The sequence below is a fragment of the Castor canadensis genome, chromosome 8 (assembly GCF_047511655.1).
Source record: "Castor canadensis chromosome 8, mCasCan1.hap1v2, whole genome shotgun sequence".
In the NCBI taxonomy this organism is placed as follows: domain Eukaryota; kingdom Metazoa; phylum Chordata; class Mammalia; order Rodentia; family Castoridae; genus Castor; species Castor canadensis.
Genome location: NC_133393.1, coordinates 51,235,377 through 51,259,255, shown reverse-complemented (window position 1 = coordinate 51,259,255; position 23,879 = coordinate 51,235,377). Strand labels below are relative to the sequence as shown.

General features: G+C 43.0%; 1 protein-coding gene across 2 annotated transcripts; it reads left to right on the top strand.

Annotated features, from left to right (window-relative positions):
- The first annotated feature begins 4,440 nt into the window (after positions 1-4,440).
- Positions 4,441-19,065, top strand: Nqo2 (N-ribosyldihydronicotinamide:quinone dehydrogenase 2). Of its 2 annotated transcripts, none has more exons than XM_020177996.2 (7): positions 4,441-4,595; positions 7,494-7,579; positions 9,933-10,097; positions 13,678-13,808; positions 14,757-14,870; positions 15,939-16,040; positions 18,143-19,065. In XM_020177996.2, exons 2-7 carry the CDS (start codon positions 7,573-7,575, stop codon positions 18,317-18,319), a joined length of 696 nt encoding a protein of 231 aa, XP_020033585.1. In that variant the 5' UTR covers positions 4,441-4,595; positions 7,494-7,572; the 3' UTR covers positions 18,320-19,065. The 2 variants fall into 2 exon arrangements, with proteins under 2 accessions (XP_020033585.1, XP_020033584.1); XM_020177995.2 differs by having other exon boundaries at positions 4,444-4,595; positions 7,482-7,579.
- Positions 19,066-23,879: the final 4,814 nt, after the last annotated feature.

Below are 23,879 nucleotides of genomic sequence, written 5' to 3'. Positions count from 1 at the left end.
CATAGAAAGTGGAGAGATCTCCCATGCTCATGGATTGGTAGAATCAACATAGTAAAAATGTCTATACTTCCAAAAGTAATCTACATGTTTAATGCAATTCCCATCAAAATCCCAATGACATTCATCAAAGAGATTGAAAAATCTACCATTAAATTTATATGGAAACACAAGAGGCCACGAATAGCCAAGGCAATACTCAGTCAAAAGAACAACGCTGGAGGTATCACGATACCCGACTTCAAACTATATTAGAAAGCAATAGCAATAAAAACAGCATGGTACTGGCAGAAAAACAGACATGAAGACCAGTGGAACAGAATAGAGGACCCAGATATGAAGCCACACAACTATAACCAACTTATCTTTGACAAAGGCACTAAAAATATATGATGGAGAAAAGCAGCCTCTTCAACAAAAACTGCTGGGAAAACTGGTTAACAGTGCAAAAAACTGAAACTAGATCTATGTTTACCACCCTATACCAATATTAACTCAAAATGGATCAAGGATCTTAATATCAGACCACAAACTCTAAAGTTGATACAGGAAAGTTTAAGAAATACTCTGGAATTAATAGATATAGGCAAGACCTTTCTCAATGGAACCCCAGCAGCTCAGCAACTAAGAGATAGCATAGATAAATGGGACTTCATAAAAGTAAAAAGCTTCTGGTCAACAAAAGAAGTGGTCTCTAAACTGAAGAGACAACCCACAGAGTGGGCAAAAATATTTGCCAGCTACACATCAAAGGACTGAATATATATAACCAGAATATATAGGGAACTTAAAAAACTAAATTCTCCCAAAACTAATGAACCAATAAAGAAATGGGCAAGTGAGCTAAACAGAACTTTCTCAAAAGAATAAATTCAAATGGCCAAAAAACACATGAAAAATTGCTCACCATCCCTAGCAATAAAGGAAATGCAAATTAAAACCACGCTAAGATTCCACCTCTCCCCTGTTAGAATAGCCATCATTAGAAACACCACTAACAACAGGTGTTGGGGAGGATACGGGGGAAAAGGAACCCTCTTACACTGCTGGTGAGAATATAAACTAGTACAACAACTCTGGAAAAAAAATTTGAAGGCTCCTTAAAAAGCTAAACATTGATCTACCATTTGATCCAGCAATACCACTCTTGGGGATATACCCAAAAGACTGTGACACAGGTTACTCCAGAGGCACCTGCACACCCATGTTTATTGCAGCACTATTCACAATATCCAAGTTATGGAAACAACCAAGATGCCCCACTACTGATGAATGGATTAAGAAAATGTGGTATCTATATACAATGGAATTTTATGCAGCCATGAAGAATGAAATATTATCATTCGCTGGTAAATGGATGGAACTGGAGAACATTATTCTGAGTGAGGTTAACTTTGCCTAAAAAACCAAAAATCGTATGTTCTCCCTCATATGTGGACATTAGGTCAAGGGCAAACACAACAAGGGGATTGGACTTTGATCACATGATAAAGCGAGAGTACACAAGGGAGGTAGGAGGACAGGTAGGACACCCAAAAACTAGATAGTATTTGTTGCTCTCAACACAGAGAAACTAATGCAGATACTTTAAAGTAACAGAGGCCAATAGGAGAAGGGGACCAGGAACTAGAGAAAAGATTAGTTTAAGAAGAATTAATTTAGAAGGTAACACACAGGTACAGGAAAGCAATGTGAGTCAACTCCCTGTACAGCTATCCTTATCTCAACTAGCAAAAATCCTTGGTCCATCCTATTATTGCTTACACTCTCTCTTCAACAAAAGTAGACATAAGGGCAAAATAGTTTCTGCTTGGAAGCTAGGGGGTAGCAGGGGAGATGGAGATGGTGGAGTGGCTAAGGGAGGGGGCCGGGGGAAGGGCAGAGAAATGACCCAAACATTGTATGTACATATGAATTTTTTAAAAAATCCCTCTTTTTTAAAAAGGCCTAACATACATAAAGATAGATATAAATACATATACACACATCCATATATATATATGTATATATATATATACATGTATAGAAACACAAATACATATACACATACATATATCATTAAATACAACTAAAAGCAACTCCCTCTTTAGGAGATAGCTTAGCTAGCTTGGTCAGCCTTAAGGTAGCCCCATGATATTCTGTTTTATTCTGAAATAAAATATGAGGAGGTGAGAAGTGGAAATGTATAACTGGTTGTCTGTTTCCTGTACCTAATTCTATTCTTGCATTCCTTCAAAGCTAAAGGTAAAATGAAACGTGAGAATCTGGAATCCCTGAAGGTGACAATTGTTCACACTGCTAATTCTATTTCTCTGGTTTTGATAGAATGATCTTCAAATTCAGCATGCAAATGTGGTCATAACTTACTCATTTGCAGCAATTCGAACACCACATTGCCAGGAAGTTCTGTTATTTCTGTTTTGAGCATGTGCTAGCTATTCTAGAATCAAGCACCATTCAACTTAATCCATTCAAAATACCCAGGTTAGGAAAGCAGTCCAGCTCCCAGTCCCAAGCAGAGAGCAGGCTGGGCAATCCACGCCTGTGATGTCTGATTGCTGCCACAAGGTAGTGGTGTTGTACCTCACTCATGCCCGATCAAGCAGGCTCCCTGCCCCTGCTGTTCTGTTTCACAATGAACACCCTCCAGGATCTGGGCTCTCAAGACAAGGTGACCCTGTTTCCTGCTGGAGGTGGGAGCAACTCATGGGTATGTGGGCTCCTCTGATAGAGGCCATATCCCCACCTCTGAGAATGAGGAAGACAGCAGAGGACAGCTCAGTTACAACGATGAACCTTCAGATGGTAAGGTACCATTGAGAAAAAAGCCAGCACACACGGACAAAAACTCAAACCATAATTTTAAGCGGGGAAAGTTCCAGCATGGTGCACAATCAGCTTCTGTTATTTTCATTAGGAACCTTATGAACACAGCAAAATCTTCCTTCTGCTCTATGGTTGAATCCCAGGACACCAAAAATCAAGGCAAAGAGCTTGGGGAGGGATCATGGGGAAGTCACAGTGACAGGTGAGTTGCCAAGTAAGGTAGTACAAACCAGAAAGGACTGGGGAAAGAACAATTAGCCCAAACTCCTCACTTCCGCCAACCAGAGGCTCTGGTTCCAAGACTTTCCACCTTCTAGGGGATGTCCTTGGCCATGAATCTTTGTTTTAATTAAACTTTTAATATTTTGGCCCATATGCCCTTTTTCCAGTTTCCCCAGTGGTAACATCTAGCAAAACTACTGTACCATATTACAACCAGTAGATTGAATTGATATAGTTAGGCAAAGAACATTTCCATTAACACAAGGATTGTTTTTACAGTCACAGCCACTTCCCTTTCCCATTCCACTAGCCTGATCCACCAATATGTTTCTTTCATAATTCATTTTTTCCTGAAATGGAATTAAATGGACGTGTGGCTCAAGCGGTAAGAGTGCCTGCTTTGCAAGTGAGAAGTCCTGAGTTCAAACCCTACTCCCATGAAAGAAAGAAGGAAAGAAGGAAGGAAGGAAAGAAAGAAAGAAAGAAAAACTTTATCTCTGCTGGCGGAGCGGCTCAAGTGGTAGAGCGCCTGCTTAGCAAGCATGAGTCCCTGAGTTCAAACCCCAGTACCGCCAAAAAGAAAGAAAAGAAAGAAAGAAATTCAAGGAATGCAATCATAGGTTTATGCCTGTAATCCAAATACGCAGGAGATGGTGGAGATGGGAAAGATCTCAATTAGAGACCAGCCCAGGCAAATAGTTAGCAAAATCCTCCTCTCCCCCATCTCAACAAAGGAGCTGGGCTTGTTGGTGTGTGCCTGTCATCCCAGCTTGGAGGATGACAGCTTGGGGTCCAAGCTGGCTCAGGCAAAAACGTGAGATCATATTCGAAAAATAACTAAAAGCAAAAAGAGCCAGGGGTGGGGCGGGGTGAGGTGGGATGGGTGGTGGCTCAATGGTAAAGTGCCTGCCTGGCAAGCCTGAGGCCCTGAATTCAAACCCCAATCCCGTCTCATTTTTTTTTTTTAATAGAAAAAGAAGTGTGCATAACCTTTGGGTATTTTGGTATCTTTTTCACTCAGTGTGATTTCCTGAAGATTTAAGCAGGATGTTGGGCGAAACCATAGCTCATTCATTTTTATTGCTAAGTATTATTCTGCGAGCCGTCATTTCTTAACACCCACGTGCCATGGGTGGGTGGGTGGGGGCGCTTCCACCCATGTCCCAGCATAGCTTTCCAGCCCAGTCTCAGTCTGCGCGCAGCCGACACTGGTCCTGCCCAGTAACAAGAAGCATGCCGGGGAACAGGGCGGAGCCTGGGCAGGGGCGGAGCGAGCCGCAAGGGCGGGGCCTAGCGCCAGGCGTGGGCGGTCACGCGCCTGGAGGCGGCCGCGGGCGCTGTGTGGGCGGGGCGGGGAGAGGCGCGGGGCGGGGAGAGGCCCGGGTCCCGGAGCGCAGCCGCGGACGCTCCGCCCAGCGAAGGTCTGAGCGTGCGCTGCCGACTGCCGGGAACTGGGCGGAGTCGCGGGGAAGGGTCACGGTAAACTGCCCCTCCCCGAGGCATAGCTGCGAGGGTGTCCGCCGCTGACCTCGGCGTGCGCAGGTCGGAGGGTGAGTGTCCCGCCGGCCGGGGACCTGGAGACTTGGGAGGGACTGCAGGGCGGAGAGGTTCCTTCTGATTGTAACTTGGCAGCACGGGTCCCCGCGGCCTCGCACCCTGGACATTGGGCTCTTTTAACTGAGCGCTAGCAGATGATAGGCCCAGCAAGTGCTTAACACGAATGGTCTCAGTTAACCTGCCCCACCCTATGAAGTGAGTGCTGGTTTGGCCTGCGGATACAAACAGGGGAGTCCGAGACTGCAGTTGGTGAAGGGTGCTGCCCTTTATGGAGTCTCCCCCAAGTCGCTGCAGTTTGGCCGTGCCTTCAAGGACACTGTGCTAGTCAGAAAAAAAAAATCTCATTTAACCATTAATCTCTCTGAAAATATTAATGCTGTAACCTTTAATCTCTGGAAGGAAATACATGAAAAGGACTGTGTATGAACCATACAGGCTTCCGCTGCTGTTTATAGTTGGGGGTGGGGGGCGGGGGATGGGTGTAATCTAAGTGCGCAGGAATAGGCAATGGTGAAGTGTCTAGCCGTTAGGATGACTGACATGGGACCTGACCTTGTGGAAAGAGGCATAGGAAATAAAAAAGTGAGAACATTATAAAATAGCTGCTGGATGCCGATTAAGATCAGAGCACATTCGATGTGATAGCTATAGTTTAATAACCACATGGCTGTTTTTTTCCTGTAGACCTGGGTAAGTGCTTAGTTCCCAACAAAGGAGAGCTGTGGACAGGGCAGGGCACTAAGACACCTGCTGGAAGGTGAAGAGTCTGCCTTGGAGACTTTTCGCTATTATTTTGAACAAGTCTCTGACTACTTGGGCCTCAGTTTCTTATTCTGCACCACTAGGAGAATTGGATGAGATGGAGAGTGGTGAATTCCAATGCCTTCAGGGGCTGTGAAGTGGCCAGGCACGTGGTGTTAAGTATGTAAACTGGGCCAGTAGGAAGTAGGGAGGTGAGGCCTGGAGACACTGAGGAACACATGCTTTGTCTAGAGGCTTTGAAATGAAAGCACTGGATCCAAACCAAGATGTCTCTGGGCTTTACTTTGGGAACCTCAGGGCAAGTGTTTCCTGAGTGTCCAGTGGCCTTGGGAGTCTTTCTAAGGTAAATCAGGCCATACTGCTGTTCTGCTGAAGAGACTCCATACCTTTCTGTCCGGCTTAGGACAAATTCCTCACATCAGCCCTAAGAGGTCGGCATGGTTGGATCCCACTCTCTCACTGCATCCCCATCACCCAGCTCTCTCTCTCTCTCTCTTTTTTTCATCCACAGTCTAGACAAATAGTATTCCTTGCTGTTTCTCAAACCCTCCAGGCTAGTTCATACCTCAGCCCTTACTTGCATTTCTATCTGCATGGACGTGTGTTCTCGTGGCTGGTTTCATATCATCATTCACTCATTGTCCCTGTTCGGAGACCCTGTCTTGAACAACCTACCTTAAAATGGCAAATGTGCCCTACTGTTTCAGCCACAAAAGCTCTTTCTTTTCTCAGTGCTCTAACTGTTGTCAATATCACTAGCATTTATCACTATCTGCTTTCTTTGCCTGCTTGTTTGTTGTTTATTTTCTCTTTCCTGTTTTGCCTACCTCTGAAGCCTGACTTACCTAGTGCAGTATCCAGCCAGAGGGTTGTTTCCACCTGAATAGTGCTCCAGTGCACGTGGGTTGGCAAATGATTCTTCAAGACCCCACTCTCAGTTCTTTTGAGTCTTTGAGCAGAAGTGTAATTGCGAATCACATGATGATTCCATGGTTAAATTTTTGGGAGCCTCTGTACTATGCTGTTTCCATAGCAACTGCACCATTTTACACACACACGCACACACACACACACCCCAACAATCCAAAAGGGTTCCAGTCTCTCCTCTTCCCACCAACACTTGCTATCTACTGGTTTTTGGACAGTAGCCACTGTAAAAGCTGTGAAGTAATGGTTTATTGTGGCTTTGATTTGTGTTTTCCAAATGACTGATGATGCTAGGCATCTTTTCGTGTGCTTGTTGGTCATTTGTGTGTCTTCTTTGGAGAAAAGGTCTGTGCAAGTCCTTTACCCATTTTTGAGTTTGGTTGTTTGGGTTTTTGCTGTTGGGTTTTATCTGAACTGTTTTTTTCTGGCAGTGGGATTGGGCTTGTTGGAGATGCCTTGTCTTCCAGAATGAAGCTACTTATTTGTAGATGGCTAGCCAAATCCTGCTAGGGAGAACTAATATTTTTCCCAAATCTTTTTTTTGGGGGTGAGGAGAGTTCTGGGGATTGAACCCAGTGCCGTCCTGAATGTTCTGTGCCCACACTCTGCCATTGAGCTTCACCTCAAGCACATATGTACCAGCTACCATATGTATACACCATCTTTCTTATTATTCTGGGCCACCTGTGACTTTGTAAATGAGAGGTGAAGGGACTTGCTGCAGGTCCCACAGTGACACACAGTGGAGCTGGAATCTGGACCAAGACCAGTAGGAGTCTCCACTGCCCTAGGCTGCCTCCCTAGAGGAACTTTTGGGCTCTCTGGTCAGAAACCAGGTCTAAACCAACTCTCCTTATTTGCAAGTGAGGAAAAAGGTCCAATGACACCAGTATCACTCCCTTGGCTTCCCCAGCACCAACAAGGGAGTTCAGGTACCCAGTGGTGGTTTGGTGGCCTGGTAGCACCCTGGCCTTCATTATCTTAAGCCTTATTTATTAGCCAAAGGGGAAATCTTAGGGCTGCAAGAAGACTGAGGAAGTACAACTCCTGTTCCCTGTCTACAACTCATTTCCTAGGTGTTCCACTCTGTGTCTGCTTTCATAGAAGCTTTTTTGTCCTTTGTGGAACAGCCACAGTGAGGCCCACACTCAGTACATGGACTTTACCTCTGCCTTCCTTATCTCCCTGAGTTTCTCCTTCAGATCGTTGTGTTCGCTGAGGAGAGTGACTGCACGTGAAAGCCTGGCCACCACACTGAAGCAGAAAGAATCCATCCTCAACATGGCAGGTAATGATTTGTTATGGGGGGGACCAACCTTTTAGTCAGAGATTGAATATATCATTTGTTATTTAAAAATTCAAACATGGAGGTGTATGAAATCCATTTGGTTTATAATATGGATCACTATCTGGAATTCTCTTGTAATTTTTTACTTCTGTTGTTTTCCATTTCAACATCTTCTAGTATGTAAGTTTCTCAGACGTGTGGCCCAAGCCAGCCCATCTTTACCCTACTGTCTGTTCCTGAATCAGCCTTGGGACATAGTAGGTCCTCAAAAAATAGCCATTGAGCCAGGTATGGTGGCCATCCCTTGTGATTCCAGTGACTCAGGAGGTAGAGGCAGGAGGATCACAAGTTGGAGGCCTGCCCAGGCAAAGTTAGCAAGACCCTATCTCAAAAAGAAAATAAAACAAAAGGGCTGGAGGCAATGACTCAAATGATAGAATGCTTGCCTAGCAAGTGTGAAGACTTGAGTTCTAACCTCAGTACTGCCAAAAAAAAAAGGCATTGACTGAGTAGTTCCATCTTTACTTTTTACTTTTTTTTTCTTTTGTGGTACTGGGGATGGAACCCAGACCTCATGCATGCTAAGTGTGTGCTCATCCATACCCCCGTCCATCTTTGCTGTTAGGTCTGCTTACCATGTGCACATAAGCACACACACAATTTTGCAACTTTTTTTTACTTAATAATATAACATGGAAAATCTTTCATTTTAGAACACATAGATTCACCTTATTCTATACATTAGTGTGTAGATTTGGATTTTGTTATGGAGTGCTGCCCTGTATCTTGTAGAACGCTTAGCAGTGCCCCTAGACTCTAACCACTAGATGCCAGTAGCCCCACCCCCAATCCCCACCACCAGTTGTGACAACTAGAAACATCCCCACCATTGACAAATGGTCTCTGGCTGGTAACACTGCCCGTAGCTGAGAAACATTGGTGAAGGTATTTAATTTGTACCCTTCTTCCAGAAAGCCTCCAAGTACAGTTCCTTTATATAACACTAGAGTCTGAGAAAGTAAAATAAAAATTAATAATTAATGTGACTTCTAGCATTCACCCTTTATACTCAACTGAATGCCCTGAAATTGCTTCAAGCTTTCTCCTTAAGGTCCTACACAGAAAGATTTAAATCAAGAGTTTAACGTTTTAGTCTTAGATATTTCCAAGACAAATCAGCAAGCTGCCTTACAGAAGACTCCAGTCCGTAATCCCACAGATTTATAAACAAAGCAGAGACTGCTTCAGAGGCCACTAGTATTCATGACACACCCTGTGCCTCTGAGACTTGCTCTCAATCCTTTTTGTCTCAGCATCACCAAAAGATGGGCTGGCTCCATGTAGCCCTGTCACTCACCGGGGACCAGGGGTCTGATTCTTCATGTTTTGTTAAGGGTCAGGTTTTCATGGATCTAGGGGAAATGGAAACAGAATGTGCCAGACTACAAGGTACCATAACTGGTGCCTGCCAATGGAGAGTTGGCACAAAACATTCTGATGTTAGGGAGCAAGACTAAAACTTCTCACAGAGGCTATCCAAATTAGAACAGGCTTTTAAAGAGTGTTGTTTTGAGTTTTTCCCCCAAGGAGACATAATTTGGCCCATTGTATTTATGTGTACAGGTTGAGCAATCCTGATCCAAACATGCAAAAAGTATTTCAGCACAATTCCAAAGTACCTACAATCAACAAGTTTTGGATTCTGGAGCATTTCTGATTTTGGATTTTCAGATTGGAGGCATTCCACCTGTAAAGTCTATGCAGCTATTCCAAAACCTAGAAAGAAACTAAAATCCCAAGTATTTCAGATAAGGGAATACTCAACCTATATTAGTAAACCCAAGTAATGATGTCTCTGCATAAAATAGCTATTATTTTAAACCATCACCCCTTAAAAAGCTTGCTGTTTCCTTAGCTTCAACTGTAAAGATGCACCTAAACACTTAATTTTTAACTTAATCTTCACTTTTTTTTTCTTTTTGGTGATACTGGAGTTTGAACTCAGGGCCTCACACTTGCTCACACTCTATCACTTGAGCCATACTTCCGTTTCTTCTTTTCTTTATTTTTCAGGTAGGGTCTTGCATTTTTGCCCACCACCAGTGTTGGACCATGATCCTTCTTCCTCTACTGAGTAGCTGGGATTAGGGGTATGAGCCATCACACTCAGTTTATTTTTGAGATAGGGTGTCACTAAATGTTTGCCCTGGCTGGCAGACTGCAATCCTCTCATCTCTGCCTCCTGAATAATTGGGATTGTAGGCATACCCCACCACATCTGGCCCTTCAATGAGTTTTAACAAAAACTCTTCATCTGGCTCTTTATTAGGAACTGTTTCTTCCCCTGATGTAGGTAAGAAAGTTCTCATCATCTATGCACACCAAGAACCCAGATCCTTCAATGGATCCCTGAAGAAAGTGGCTGTGGATGAACTGAGCAATCAGGGCTGCACAGTTACCGTGTCTGATTTATATGCCATGAACTTTGAACCGAGGGCCACAAGGAAAGATATCATCGGTGAGTTATGGCATAAACTTTGTACTCTTTTAAACTTTCTTCTTTGTGTTTTATAATTTAAAAATGTTTCAAAAGCTAATTGTTGTCTATAATATACAAGTCTCAGATGTCCACAGTGTCAGTCTCTTTCTCATTCCTCCCCCGTCAACACCGTCACCCGCTGCTCTGCTCCCGAGGTAGCCAGGTTTCAGTTTTCTTTTTATCCTTCCAGAGACATCTGCTCTGTAAGCATTTGTGGGCTGTGTTAGTCAGACTTTCCTGTCATTGTGATGAAGTACTCATGATAAACAATTTAAGGAAGGAAGGATTTATTTAGGTTCACGATTTCAGTGACTTTCGTTTTATCATGGTGGAGAGGGGAATTTGGTAAATCAGGGTAGATCATATCATGGAAGCCAGGAAATGGAGAGAAAGAGAGAGAAGAGGGGTGGGAATGGGACAAGATGCAGCCCCCAAGAACCCACTTCCTCCAGCTAGGCTCTACCTCCTACAGTTTCCAGAACCTCCCCAAATAATGTCACCAGCTGGGGACCATGCCTTCAACATTAAGCCTCTGGAGGACACCTCATATTCAAACCATAGCAAAGATATTCTCCATTTTCCCTCTAAAAAAAAAAGTATTATATTGATTGTTTGAACATTGCTTTCATTTTTCCTGTTATAAAGAGCATTCCATTGTATGGTGGTGTCCTGGTTTATGTAGCACCCACTGAAGGGGGTTTGAAGTTGTTTTGATCTTTTGCCATTACGAGCAATGCTGCCATGACTAATCATGGTCATTTGCATTTCCCATGGGCAAGTTTATCCAAAAACGGAGTGGCTGGTTGCTTTCCATAAATCCTATACCAGTTTGCACTCCCACCAGCCATGTTTGCAAGTACTCATTCCCTCACTCTAACAGTGTTACCAACTTTTTGATAATTGCCAGTCTAGCAAGTGAAAAAAAATGGTCTCTCAATGTAGTTCTAATTTGTCTTTCTTATAGGTGAGGTTTAATATTTTATAAGCTACTGATTATGTCAGTAGACTTATAATCTAATTTAATACAATATTAAGTATTCTCTTTCCTGTGAATTACATGTTCTTATCTCTAGTTCATTTTTCCATTAGATTATAGATCTTTTTCATGCTGATTTTAAACAGCACTTTATATAATAAAAATTAGCATCCAGTATTACAATATAAACTACAAATACCTGTTACCTATTATTTATTTATTTATTTATTTAGACTTTGCTTATGGTGACTTTTCTTCTATGCAGGATTTTACTTACTTTCACTTAGTTGACATTTTGTTTGTTTGGTGGTGCTGGGGTTTGAACTCAGGGCTTTGCACTTGTGAGGCCTGTCTAGCAGCTACTTAGTTGATTTTTGATCAGCTGGTTTTTTTTCTTTGACTTTTAGATTTTATGTTGTATTTATATGAACTCTTGGAAGTTCTATAGTTTCTTCTAATATTTGATGGGCTCTACTTTTAGAACTTAAATATTTCATCTATTTGAAATTCATTTTGGTACGTGATTGAGCTGTGGGTCCATTTGTCTCAGCATCATTGATCATGTGATCCGCCATCTGTCCTCACCATCACTGGTGTGATCCTCACCCAGTGCCACCTTCATTGTGACCTACATCTTCACTTGTTTCCTTCTGTGCTACTCTTTCTAGTCTGTTTTTCCCTTTATCCATGACTTAGTACCACACGGTTTTAATTAGTTTGGCAAAAATATAATTTAATATAGAGCTAGATCACTGTCATTTTCCTTATTTTTAATTTTTCTAACAATTTTTACTTTACTTTTCTGTAAAATCTTTTGAATCAGCCTTCTAAATTAAAAACAAAATCTGGTGCTATTTTTGTTGAGGTCCCAATAAATTTATAGGTGAATTTAGTAATAATTTACTTTTTATTATGCTAATTCTTTCTCTCCAAGAGAATGGTGTGACCTTTCATCTGCTTGTGTCTTCTTTTACAGTCCCCAGGTTCATGTAGACAGTTTTGTCCTTCATATCTTGTTTAATCCGTATTAACTGGTTGTTGCTTTTCTGTGTGAAGAGGGTTACTGTTGGGGGAGGTTGGGTGTGTGTGTGTGTCCACTAGTTTTCTGACTGTGATGCTTTTTGACTGAGTCTCTGGAGCTTTCCAGACATGCAAACAAACTGTCTGCAAATAAGTTCACTTTTTTTTTCAGTACTTAATACCTCTAGTTTCTTCTGTTTGTAGTTGTACTAACTAGATTTCTAGATTCAATCTTTAGTAGTCATCCTTTTCTTTTGTCTTTCTTCTTTTTAAATAAGTCAATTGGGGCTGGAGATGTAGTCAGAGGCAGAGCACTTGCCCAGCATGTGTAAGGCCTATTTATGATTTTCCCATAATGAACAACAGTGCAGAGACTAGAAAAGCAGAACACTGAGGTAAGGAGCCACAAGTTTTTAAGTGAATAAACTAACACAAATTTAACGTCAAAAATATTTTAAAATATAGGTAACATAGGATCCAAGTCCCTTTTCACATATATTCCAGTTGTACGTGTGGCTCTGTAGTAATCGTGCTTCACTTTCTGTTGTGGATCACTGCAGATCTTATCCTAGATATAAACACAAGTATGTGACCATGTGCAGTTTTGAAATTCAACAGATATGTGGTAAGCTCTCCATATTTGCAGGTTCTGCATTCGCAGATTAAAAAATATTTGGAAAACAAAAGTACATCTATACTTAACACTTACAGGGTTATTTCTTTGTCGTTATTCCTTAACTGACGTGGTGTAATTACTGACACAGAATGTACATTGTATCCTACATTATAAGTAATCTAGAGATGATCTGAAGTACACAGGAGGACTGTGTAGATTACATGCAAATACTGCACCATTTTATTTCAGGGACTTGTGCATCCATCCGCAGATTTCAGTATCCAAAGGAAGTCTCGAAACCAGGTCTCCATTGTTACTGGACAACTCGAGTAGGCTTTGGGCTGTATGTAATGTGGTGGCCCAAACCCCATTCGATTACCTACAAGATGGGACACAGCCTCTGTCTGCAGTAGTACCCTTTGAATGAAAATCAGATACATATAGAGTAAGAGAGAAAGCAAAGAAACTCTTAATTTTTAAAAAAGTATACCTTTATTGAAAGACTGCTGGCCTACTTCCCATTGAGGCTCTTCTTAAAGAGGCCTTGGGTTTGCACACTAGACTGGTCACTGTGCAGTGGATCACACCTGGGCCTCAGATCATCCCACGTCTGGGCCCATTTCTTTCACTTAGGACTCACGTGGCACTGAGCAAGTCTCCAGGGCTCTCATAAGTCTCAGTTTCCTCTCTGGTAGATCAGGAATTACAGTGATACCAGAGGTCATTATGAATGTAGGAAAGATGATGTATAGAACACAGCACCTGGTAGGTGGTAAGCACTTCATCAGTGGTCCTTCCAGGATTGTTCTCTCTAGCCTGGCCTCAGGGTCCTGGTCAGGTCATAGCAAATGTCTTTGACTTGCTTTGAGGAGTTCAGGCACACCTAGTACTAGTGGGAGAGCTAGATGGGCTGTGGATGTGAGAATGTTTGACCTTCTCCTCCCCAGGTCCCCTCTCAAACCCTGAGGTCTTCAATTATGGGGTGGAAGCCTATGAAGCCTGCAAGAAGAGGTCTCTGGCCAGCGACATTATTGAGGAGCAGAAAAAAGTGCAAGAAGCTGACCTAGTGATATTTCAGGTTTGTTTTTCCTCTAATTAATGATTCTGAGGCATCCTATGTACAAAGTCCAAATACTGCTTTGCACTCCTAGAAGTGATCAGTGTTTTTGTTTTGTTTTACTTAGTACATTTGCACACTTACTTTCAACACTAATTAGAACTCTTACCTAATTGGGTAAAGGGATCATTGTAGCGATTACTCAGAACCCTGACTCTTAAGTAAATAAGAGAGAAGGATTTTCCTGTTAGCCCAGGGGTCCAAGGAACATGTGGATTATGCAGGTCTTGTTGCTTTCATTCTCCCTCAGTCCCCACCCCAAACAGGCTGGCCAGTTGAGCATCAGATTTTGTCAAGGTAACTTGACAAAAGTTAAGTCAAGGTAACAAGAGGTCTTGGAACCAGGAAGAAAGGAGGTTTTAATATACAGGCTCTGGTTCCTTGAGTCTCTTGAACAAGAACAGAGCTGTTATGTTTCAGGGATCCAGGACCCAGAGCTGGGACACCTGTCTCCCCACATTCCTACCTACATTGCCTCCCTGTACATTGGCTCTGTTCTCTCTTTTGCTGGTCACCACAAACTGTATTTCCTAGATCAGAATTTCCAAGAAGAGATCTGATTGGTCCTGATTGACTCCCAGATGCCTACAACTCACCCCAGGCATGGAAAGGGTCACTTCTCTTCCATACCCTTCCTCTCATCTTCTTTGACTGGCTCAGTTGTAGTGACTGCTGCCCCAAAGTCACGGTCTACTTCTCACCTCTGTCCTGCCTGCCCAAGGGCCACCCCCACCCCTGCCCTGTGCCCACACTGTGCACCTCAGAGCTAACCTTGTGCGTTCCTCTCACCTGCCTGGCCACCTGAGGGGAGGAGGATGGTGGGATTCGTTCTGAATCACCAAAGAGATTAAAACACACAATCCTGAGTCAAGCCACAGCATTTGTTTGTGCTTGTTATGCTGTCCACAGTTCCCACTATACTGCTTCAGCATGCCGGCTATCTTAAAGGGCTGGATGGACAGGGTGCTGTGCCAAGGGTTTGCCTTCGACGTGCCAGGATTCTATGATTCCGGTTTTCTTAAGGTATGTGCTCTGGGAATGAGGACCACTACATTGTCTGAATGGCAGAAAGAGGGGAAGGTGCATATATCAAGTTGTATTTCTAGTTTGCTTCTTTTTTTGAGCAAATATTGATTGAGCACTTACTACTGTGTGCACAGCACTCTGGGATGTACACTCTACATAAATGGGAAAAGCATTCTTTCTGAACTCACAGAGCTCTTTGTCTAGTCTACCAATACTTCACACTAAGGACACACACACACACACACACACACACACACACACACACCAAAGGAGGGATGGGATTGGGTGTTGGGGAGTGTTGATGTGGGCAACTTGACCTGCAGCGCGCGCGCGCACACACACACACACACACACACACACACACACACACACACACACACACACACCCCCCCCCCCCCCAAGAGGGATGGGATTGGGTGTTGGGGAGTGTTGATGTGGGCAACTTGACCTGCAGCATGTAGTCAGTCCTAGCCCTAGAGTGGGTATCTAGTGTGTGCAGTGTGTGTTGGAGAGTCCAGCCCTGGTCTCATGTGAGTTTGCCCCCTCTTAGATCTGAGTGCCCACCTGATGAATCAACAAGACAGTGTGACACCTATGTTGCAGAGGAAGGATTACATGTAACCTGGTAAATGCCTATGCATAGTAGCTATGATCTTAGTAAAGAACTTCCAACCAAAAAAAATGACTTTTTAAATTCTAAAAGCTTCAGAAAGTAAGTGCATATGAGGAAAATAGACTGAGTAACCAAGGTCTGTCTTGGACCAGGAGTGACACTGCCATTTAATGAATGGCCTCCATGTCCTGGTCCCTGCCTGCTTCCTCCTCAGCCCTATGGTCAGCAACTTGGCTGTGTACACAGGTCCTCAGGAACCTTAAAGCTTTGATGTTCACTTGTTCATTTACTGATTGTTCCATCCCTGTTACTGTTGGGATGTAGCTACACCTGTGGATGGGTCAGGACACTTGCCCACCCTGTAGGGAACTGACTTCAGATTTCTCCTGACCATTATAGATCTCAGCCATTCTTTGGCATCCACACCAACACATTTGCTTTCTCCCCTGCAGGATAAACGAGCTCTCCTGTCTTTAACCACAGGAGGCACAGCTGAGATGTACACAAAAGCCGGAGTCAGTGGAGATTTTCGGTACTTCCTATGGCCACTCCAGGTAAACAGGCCATGAGCTGTTACACACACACCCCAAGTTCACTAGGTGTAAAATGAGATGTGATGTAAGCCTGACACTCCACACTGTTTTTCACTTGGCAGCACTGCAAAGGCTGGCCAAAGGGAAAACACATGTTATAATTACAGCTTTTGGTAGTGTTTGGCCTGGATCTAAGCCAAACCTGGTAAGCCTGCTGCCTGTTTTGTGGGGACTGATGACCCTGAGGCAGCCCCAGATGGGTGCAAGTGATGAGTGAGGGAAGCCCAGTGGTGCAGGTGTAGAGCTGTGTGCACAGGCACGCAGTGCTCCCTGAAGCCCACACCACCCTCAGCCCTGCATTCTGAATGGCCTCGCACTGGCCTCTGCTGGCCATGTCCCCGCACTGGCCTCTGCTGGCCATGTCCCCTCTTCCTTATGCCCAGGACCCTGAGCTTCCCCACCCTCTCCCCCAGGCCCTTCCATACCTGCTCTTCCAAGTGGACTTGCCTGTGTGAGCACCCGAACCAAATGGTAAGCGTGGCTGTCTGCCAGGGAGAAGGCAGCAGGCAGAGCCAATTCAGGCAACCTGTGGTGTCCATGAGCAAGGGCAGAGTTGGAGGTGGGGATGTGGAGAGCAGGCTAAAGGCAGCAGGGACTCCAGAGACCAAGAAACCTAAAGGGAACTGCTCTTGCAGGTGATTATGAAAGATGTCTGGTGAGGTTGAAGGAGACCAAATATTTAACAGTTTATAACTTGCTTTTAAGAGTGCAGGCATTGTGGGGCTGGGGTATGGCTCAGTGGTAGGGAACATGCTTAGTTTGTGCAAGGCCCTGGTTTCCATCCAAGCACCATGAAAAAAAGTTAGGAACTGCTCCCCTTTTCTCTGAACTCCTTAAGTTCATATGCTTTGCCCACATTTAAGTGGGGATGTGAGTTATTTTTATTATTATTGATTTGTCAGCCCTCTGTATGTAAGTGAAATTAACCCTATTGTCTCTTTTCAAAATAATAAGATTTTTTTCTCTATATAGATAGTACACATTTATTTTTAAGTTCACTCCTTGCCTTTATTGTTTGCAATCATTTAAAATTTTATCTTCTAAAAATTCTCTTTGATTTCTAAGTTTTCTGAATATTATTTTTTCCACTTACACCAATTTACTGATTTCTCCTCCTGATCATAATTATTTTTGTTAAACTGATTTCCAGTAAGACAAACATGTTGTCTAAGAAAAATAATGTAAAAAATAGCATGCAGGCTTCTTACACTCTACCTCACCTGATGGGGCAGGTATAGACAGAGGTGTGGTTTTAAAGAAAGTAATGTGGAAGTTCACATGTGATACTTCTAGGGGGAAATGGTCCTTTTTGAAAAGTGATTCAAATTACTGATGCTCTACTGAAGGAAATAACTTTCAAACTGTGAGCTTCCTTCTCCACAGGCCAACTGGTATCTTAATGTCATTAGCCAAGTTTAAATTTTGCTTTTTAAAAATCTTTACCTTTTTTTCAGTTTGCAAAAATATATATTAGAAGGAAAAAGGAGACAACAGGGAAAATGAAAATAAAAATTTAGTTTCCTTAATCTACCCCCTAGAAATAATCACTTCTAATAATTTAGTTACAGCAATATATAACCTTACATATATCATTTCTATTAGGTTTATTATTCTTTTATATAAATTGCATACCACAAATACCGCTTAAAATTTGTTGTTTTCATTTAATAAGTACCTTCATCTTCCACAGTGGCACATTATAACTAAAATAACCCCATTCTAGAATAACCCACAGTATGACTGTTCCCTAATTTGTCTAATCAATCAAAACTTTAATGTTTAGTGTTAGAATCAGTAGCAAAGATTATAGCTAAATCTCACTCAGTAAATTCCAGCTGCCCTAGGCTTTTTCCCTCACTAACACAGTGCTGCATCCTGCAGTCGCAGGGAAGTCAGTTTTCAGTTGCCTCATAGCTTGAAGTTATTGTATGTTTTTTTTAAAGGTTTCCCCTTTTAATCATTTAACTAAATGGTATGTAAAGGCTGTGTTTCTGATCTCTCTCTCTCTCTCTCTCTCTCTCTCTCTCTCTCTCTCTCTCTCTCTCTCTCTCTCCCGGCTTTAGCATGGTGCATTACACTTCTGTGGATTTAAAATCCTTGCCCCTCAGATCAGTTTTGCTCCTGAGTTTTCATCAGAAGAAGAAAGAAAAGTGATGATAGACTCGTGGGCCCAGCGACTGAAGGGCATCTGGAAAGAAGAACCCATCCACTGCACTTCTTCCTGGTACTTTGGGGAATAACACTTTGCGCATTGTATGAGCAGCACCGTGACACATGCAAGAAGAAGATGGGGCTGTGTCCAGAAGAGCGAAGTGGGTATACATAGTTAAAGATGGCCACTAATGAGTGTCTTCAGAGTTTTATACAGCCAGACCAAATTTTTCAATACTCAGTTTATTATATTGAATTAGTTCTGCCTGATCATTGGTTCACCTGAGTTTTCAGTTCTTTAATGTCCTCTTGTATCTTTCTATCTCCCTGTGTTCAACCCTCATAGTAGCTTTAAATCTCAGTTCTCTGGGCATGGAGCTGGATTCAGTTTTTGTTTAGTTTTTTTTCATGACTCAACTTCAGTGTTTGTTTTTCTCCAAAGGAATTTAATCCATTCCTAGCTAATGTTTTAGTGCTATGTTTGGATCTATTCTATATTCTTTTTATTTTATCTTGCATGATTATTATGAGGTCTAAACGTTTTTGGGTTTTGGCAGTACTGGAGTTTGAACTCAGGACCTTGCTCTTACTAGGTAAGTGCTCTACCAATTGAGCCACGCCTCCACCCCTTTTTGGTTTAGGGTACTTTTCAGGTAAGATCTGATGCTTTTTATCCGGGACCAGCCTTGGCCATGATCCTCTGCCTGTGCCTCCTGAGTAGCTGGGATTATAGAAATATGCTACTGCATCCTGCATATGAAGTTTCAATTGAATGACTGACAATATATTTTCAAGACTGTTAAATGCTATTTACAATAAAAATTTCAAAGCTTTAGTTTGATGACATTCTATCACTGCACACAGGATTATGTAACACTGTGAGTAACTATGGATGTGCATAGCCACATGTAGATAGAAGAATCTTCCTGAATGCACACTTAAGAGATCAAATATCATCGTCCACCCCACCACCACCATTGGCATCACTATTGAGAACTGCTTTCTATGCCTAGGGGCTTTTCTTTTCTTTTCCCTCCTTCCCTCCCTCTTTTTCCTTTTTCCTTCCCTCCCTCCCTCCCTCTCTCCCTTCTTTCCTTCTTTCCTTGTTGTTGGATTTGTTTTTGAGATGGTCTCACCATGGAGTCTGGGCTGGCCTCAAACTTGAAATCCTCCTACTTTAGCCTCTGGAGTGCTAGGATTACAGGCATGAGCCACATCACTCAGCCATTTAGGGGCCCTTCTTAGCGTTCTGAACACCACACACAAACCCACTCATTAAACTCTTCACACGACTTCCTGTTGAAGTTGTCATCTTTATACCACTTTCCATCTGTCGATTCTTCATCTTTCTTTTCACCCGCATCCTTCACTCCTCCTCAGCAGCATCTTCAGAGCTTTTCCAACTGTATTTTCCTCATCTTTTTGCTGTGACTGACATCAAACACTTTTTCAAATACAGTTTTCTTCTGAGTCTTCACACGCTCTTCCAAACCCCTCATCGAACCCTTTCTCAGAGCACTTATCTTCAGATTCTGATTTTTTCAGAACCATTTTCTTCTCTCTCATTTTCAGGACTACTTTTTTCTAATTGCTTTATGGAGCCATCTTCAAGCTGCTCAAAGCAGTCTGCATACTCTCCTCCCGAGATATCTTCAGACTTTTTTTGAGGCCTTATTTGGAACTCACTTCTTAGACCTCTTTTTGGGGGCCACCTTCTTTAGCATCTGAAGCATTTTCTTCAACGATCCCCATATTCTGTTTTTCTCATGAATCTTTTCAGGTACAAGTTATTCAGGTTCCATTTTCGTTGTGGCTTCTTGAGCATCTGTCTCACATATGCTGGGGTGCTCCAAAGAATGCCTTATTTTAGAAAGCCCTGCTGTTTATGAATGCCTCTGCTGGCCCCAGGCGCACTAAAGGAACCTCCAGTCTTTTAGCCCTGCAGTCTCTTCTACCTGGTCCTTAGCCATTCTCAACCCATGGTTGGACTAACCACCTTCCATCAACGGTTTGAACAAAATGACCAGCTGCCCCATCATTCTTGTAGGATGCAGAGGTTAACCATCTAGGTGTATGTCAAAGAGAAGGAGCCTTTTGATTGGCCCAAACTTTACCTGGCATCCATCTCAGATGGATGGATGTGCAAGGGCTGCATTGTGCTTGTGCACCCAGCCCTGGATTGCAGTCAGACTGTGGCTCTCAGGAAGACACTAACATCCCTGCTTATGGACATGTGTTTCTCTGAGCACCAGATGGAAGAAATCACAGACTTCTAACCAATTGGGCCTTTTCAGTGTTTATTGCTCACTCCTTGGTTTCTGTTCTGCTCCTGTGTTTACAGGAACTGGCCCCAGTTCTCGATAGGACCAGCAGTTTGGAAGGCCAGGCAAGAGCAGGCAGCCCCAGGAGAAATGCCCTGGGCAAATGTCTCCCTGATGTCTCAACATGCATTTGGCAGCATAACTTCCCCCACCCACTCATGTCTCTTCCTCAGCAAGCTGTAGCCTCAGGGAGCTTGACAAGCAGCATTGCCCTTTAGAGTCTCATCCTAGGGTTCCTGAGGGTTGGAGGACCCCAGAAGCCAAGAGGTAGTCCTCCATCCTCCCTTGCTAACTCCAAAGTGACAGGAATTTCAAAGTCAGGCTTTCTGACCACCTGCCTAGCTTCCCGAAGTCCTATTGCCCTGAGACATCTTATATCAGCTTGATATCACGTGCCCAGGATGTTAATTCTGCCTCCCCAGCAAAACTGAGAACAGTTGGAGAGCTGGGGCTTGCTTTGATCTTATTCAGATGCCTGGCACCCTCCTACACTCATCCCTGGGTGTTTTTAGATCTTACTGCTAGAGAGCTCTAAAATCCAGCATCACGGGCAGAAACAGAAATGGCTACAGCCAAGGCTGTACCATTTCTCTCAGGAGCACAGGGGCTCTGGATTCACAAAGACCTCTGGCTCTGCAGAGCTCAGACCTAAGCCTCTTTGGGTGGAGGTTGGTAACAAAGGGGAAGGAAATACTGCTCAATGTAGGAAAGAGGCTGGAGTTTAGAAATTCTGGCAGCTCCAGGGGTGAGGAAGCTGGCACAAGTCTGAAGACAGGACACGACCCAGAAAATGGCAAAAGAATAGGGATAAGGCAAGAGATGACTTGTAAGCAGTTCAGTAGTGAGTGGGATGGGAATTTGGGGGAAACCCATCCTGTCCCAGGCAGCCCTCTCACTGATGGTGTGCTTGCAGAAGAAAGTGTAACTCCACTTAGATTACAACAGCACAGGGCACTCTGCCTTGAAAAGTATTAATTAGCTCAGTACTGCTGAGAGCAATCTGGAAGAACAAGTGGTTGACCATGTGTGATCCTCTTACCAGGAAATTCCATTCTCGGAAATGATTCTATAAAAATACCGAGAAAGTGAAAGTATTTTGTAACAAAATGTTTTCTTTTTAAGCAATGCTGATTATAACAGAAAAAATAGTTAACATATATTGGATGCCTAAGATGTGGCGGCAAGTGATAGAAATTCACGTGTGTTAGCAGTTCATTTGATCTTCATGAACAGGTATAGTTACCCCCTTTACAGGTGAAGAAACTGAGGCAAGTTAGGTTAAGACTATTGTTCAAGGGTTGTAGCTACAGAAGTGGGATTTGAGTCTAGGCCTTAGCTGTCCACTGAGCTGTGAAATGGTAGTATTACGAATAGTCATCTTGCTCTCTCATCTATTCCTGTTCCGATAGCAACATGTTGATTTTCCTGTGGGAATCAGGTCCTTTTGCCAAGTCCTGGGGTTTTCATAGACATGCTCCTCCTGTGTACTCAGGTGTGGCACTTGACAGACCTGACTAATTATAGCATGCTGTGGCCCAGCAATAACCCAAGCCAGGCAGAGATTAAATTCAGGGAGTAGTTGGGCCTACTGGGAAAAAGCCTTTCTTGCTTTGGAACTTGTCATTCAGGAACCATGACAGGAAGTGCATCAGCCTGCAACCCAAGACTACACTAAGGAAAGCTTATCCCAGTGATAAACTTCCTAATGACATTTCTGAACACCTGGATCCATCCTTGCCTCGAGCTAGAGTCAGTTGTGTGAGGCAATGAACTGCCTTGTTTCCTTAAGTGGTTTGGGTTGGGTTTATACAAATTCCAACCAAAGCAATCTACATAACTCAACAGAGTGGTTATATAAAAATTACAACAAAATTTAAAGTAATATAATTTAACAAATTCTTTTTCTCACAAAATGGGTTCACTGTATAGTGTCTTTTTTTTTTTTCCATTTTTCTTTTATTATTCATATGTGCATACAAGGCTTGGTTTATTTCTCCCCCCTGCCCCCACCCCCTCCCTTACCACCCACTCCACCCCCTCCCGCTCCCTCCCTCAATACCCAGCAGAAACTATTTTGCCCTTATCTCTAATTTTGTTGTAGAGAGAGTATAAGCAATAATAGGAAGGAACAAGGGGTTTTGCTGGTTGAGATAAGGATAGCTATACAGGGCATTGACTCACATTGATTTCCTGTGCGTGGGTGTTACCTTCTAGGTTAATTCTTTTTGATCTAACCTTTTCTCTAGTTCCTGGTCCCCTTTTCCTATTGGCCTCAGTTGCTTTAAGGTATCTGCTTTAGTTTCTCTGCATTAAGGGCAACAAATGCTAGCTAGTTTTTTAGGTGTCTTACCTATCCTCACCCCTCCCTTGTGTGCTCTCGCTTTTATCATGTGCTCATAATCCATTCCCCTTGTTGTGTTTGCCCTTGATCTAATGTCCACATATGAGAGAGAACATACGATTTTTGGTCTTTTGAGCCAGGCTAACCTCACTCAGAATGATGTTCTCCAATTCCATCCATTTACCAGCAAATGATAACATTTCGTTCTTCTTCATGGCTGCATAAAATTCCATTGTGTATAGATACCACATTTTCTTTATCCATTCGTCAGTGCTGGGGCATCTTGGCTGTTTCCATAACTTGGCTATTGTGAATAGTGCTGCAATAAACATGGATGTGCAGGTGCCTCTGGAGTAACAGTCTTTTGGGTATATCCCCAAGAGTGGTATTGCTGGATCAAATGGTAGATCGATGTCCATCTTTTTAAGTAGCCTCCAAATTTTTTTCCAGAGTGGTTGTACTAGTCTACATTCCCACCAACAGTGTAAAAGGGTTCCTTTTTCCCCGCATCCTCGCCAACACCTGTTGTTGGTGGTGTTGCTGATGATGGCTATTCTAACAGGGGTGAGGTGGAATCTTAGTGTGGTTTTAATTTGCATTTCCTTTATTGCTAGAGATGGTGAGCATTTTTTCATGTGTTTTCTGGCCATTTGAATTTCTTCTTTTGAGAAAGTTCTGTTTAGTTCACCTGCCCATTTCTTTATTGGTTCATTAGTTTTGGGAGAATTTAGTTTTTTAAGTTCCCTGTATATTCTGGTTATCAGTCCTTTGTCTGATGTATAGTTGGCAAATATTTTCTCCCACTCTGTGGGTGTTCTCTTCAGTTTAGAGACCATTTCTTTTGATGAACAGAAGCTTTTTAGTTTTATGAGGTCCCATTTATCTATGCTATCTCTTAGTTGCTGTGCTGCTGGGGTTTCATTGAGAAAGTTCTTACCTATACCTACTAACTCCAGAGTATTTCCTACTCTTTCTTGTATCAACTTA

Coding starts and splice junctions, on each gene's coding strand:
- Nqo2 (XM_020177996.2), top strand. Junction 13,809..14,756: donor CTGACCTAGTGATATTTCAG/GTTTGTTTTTCC, acceptor TGCTGTCCACAG/TTCCCACTATACTGCTTCAG. Junction 16,041..18,142: donor ACTTCCTATGGCCACTCCAG/GTAAACAGGCCA, acceptor TCCCGGCTTTAG/CATGGTGCATTACACTTCTG.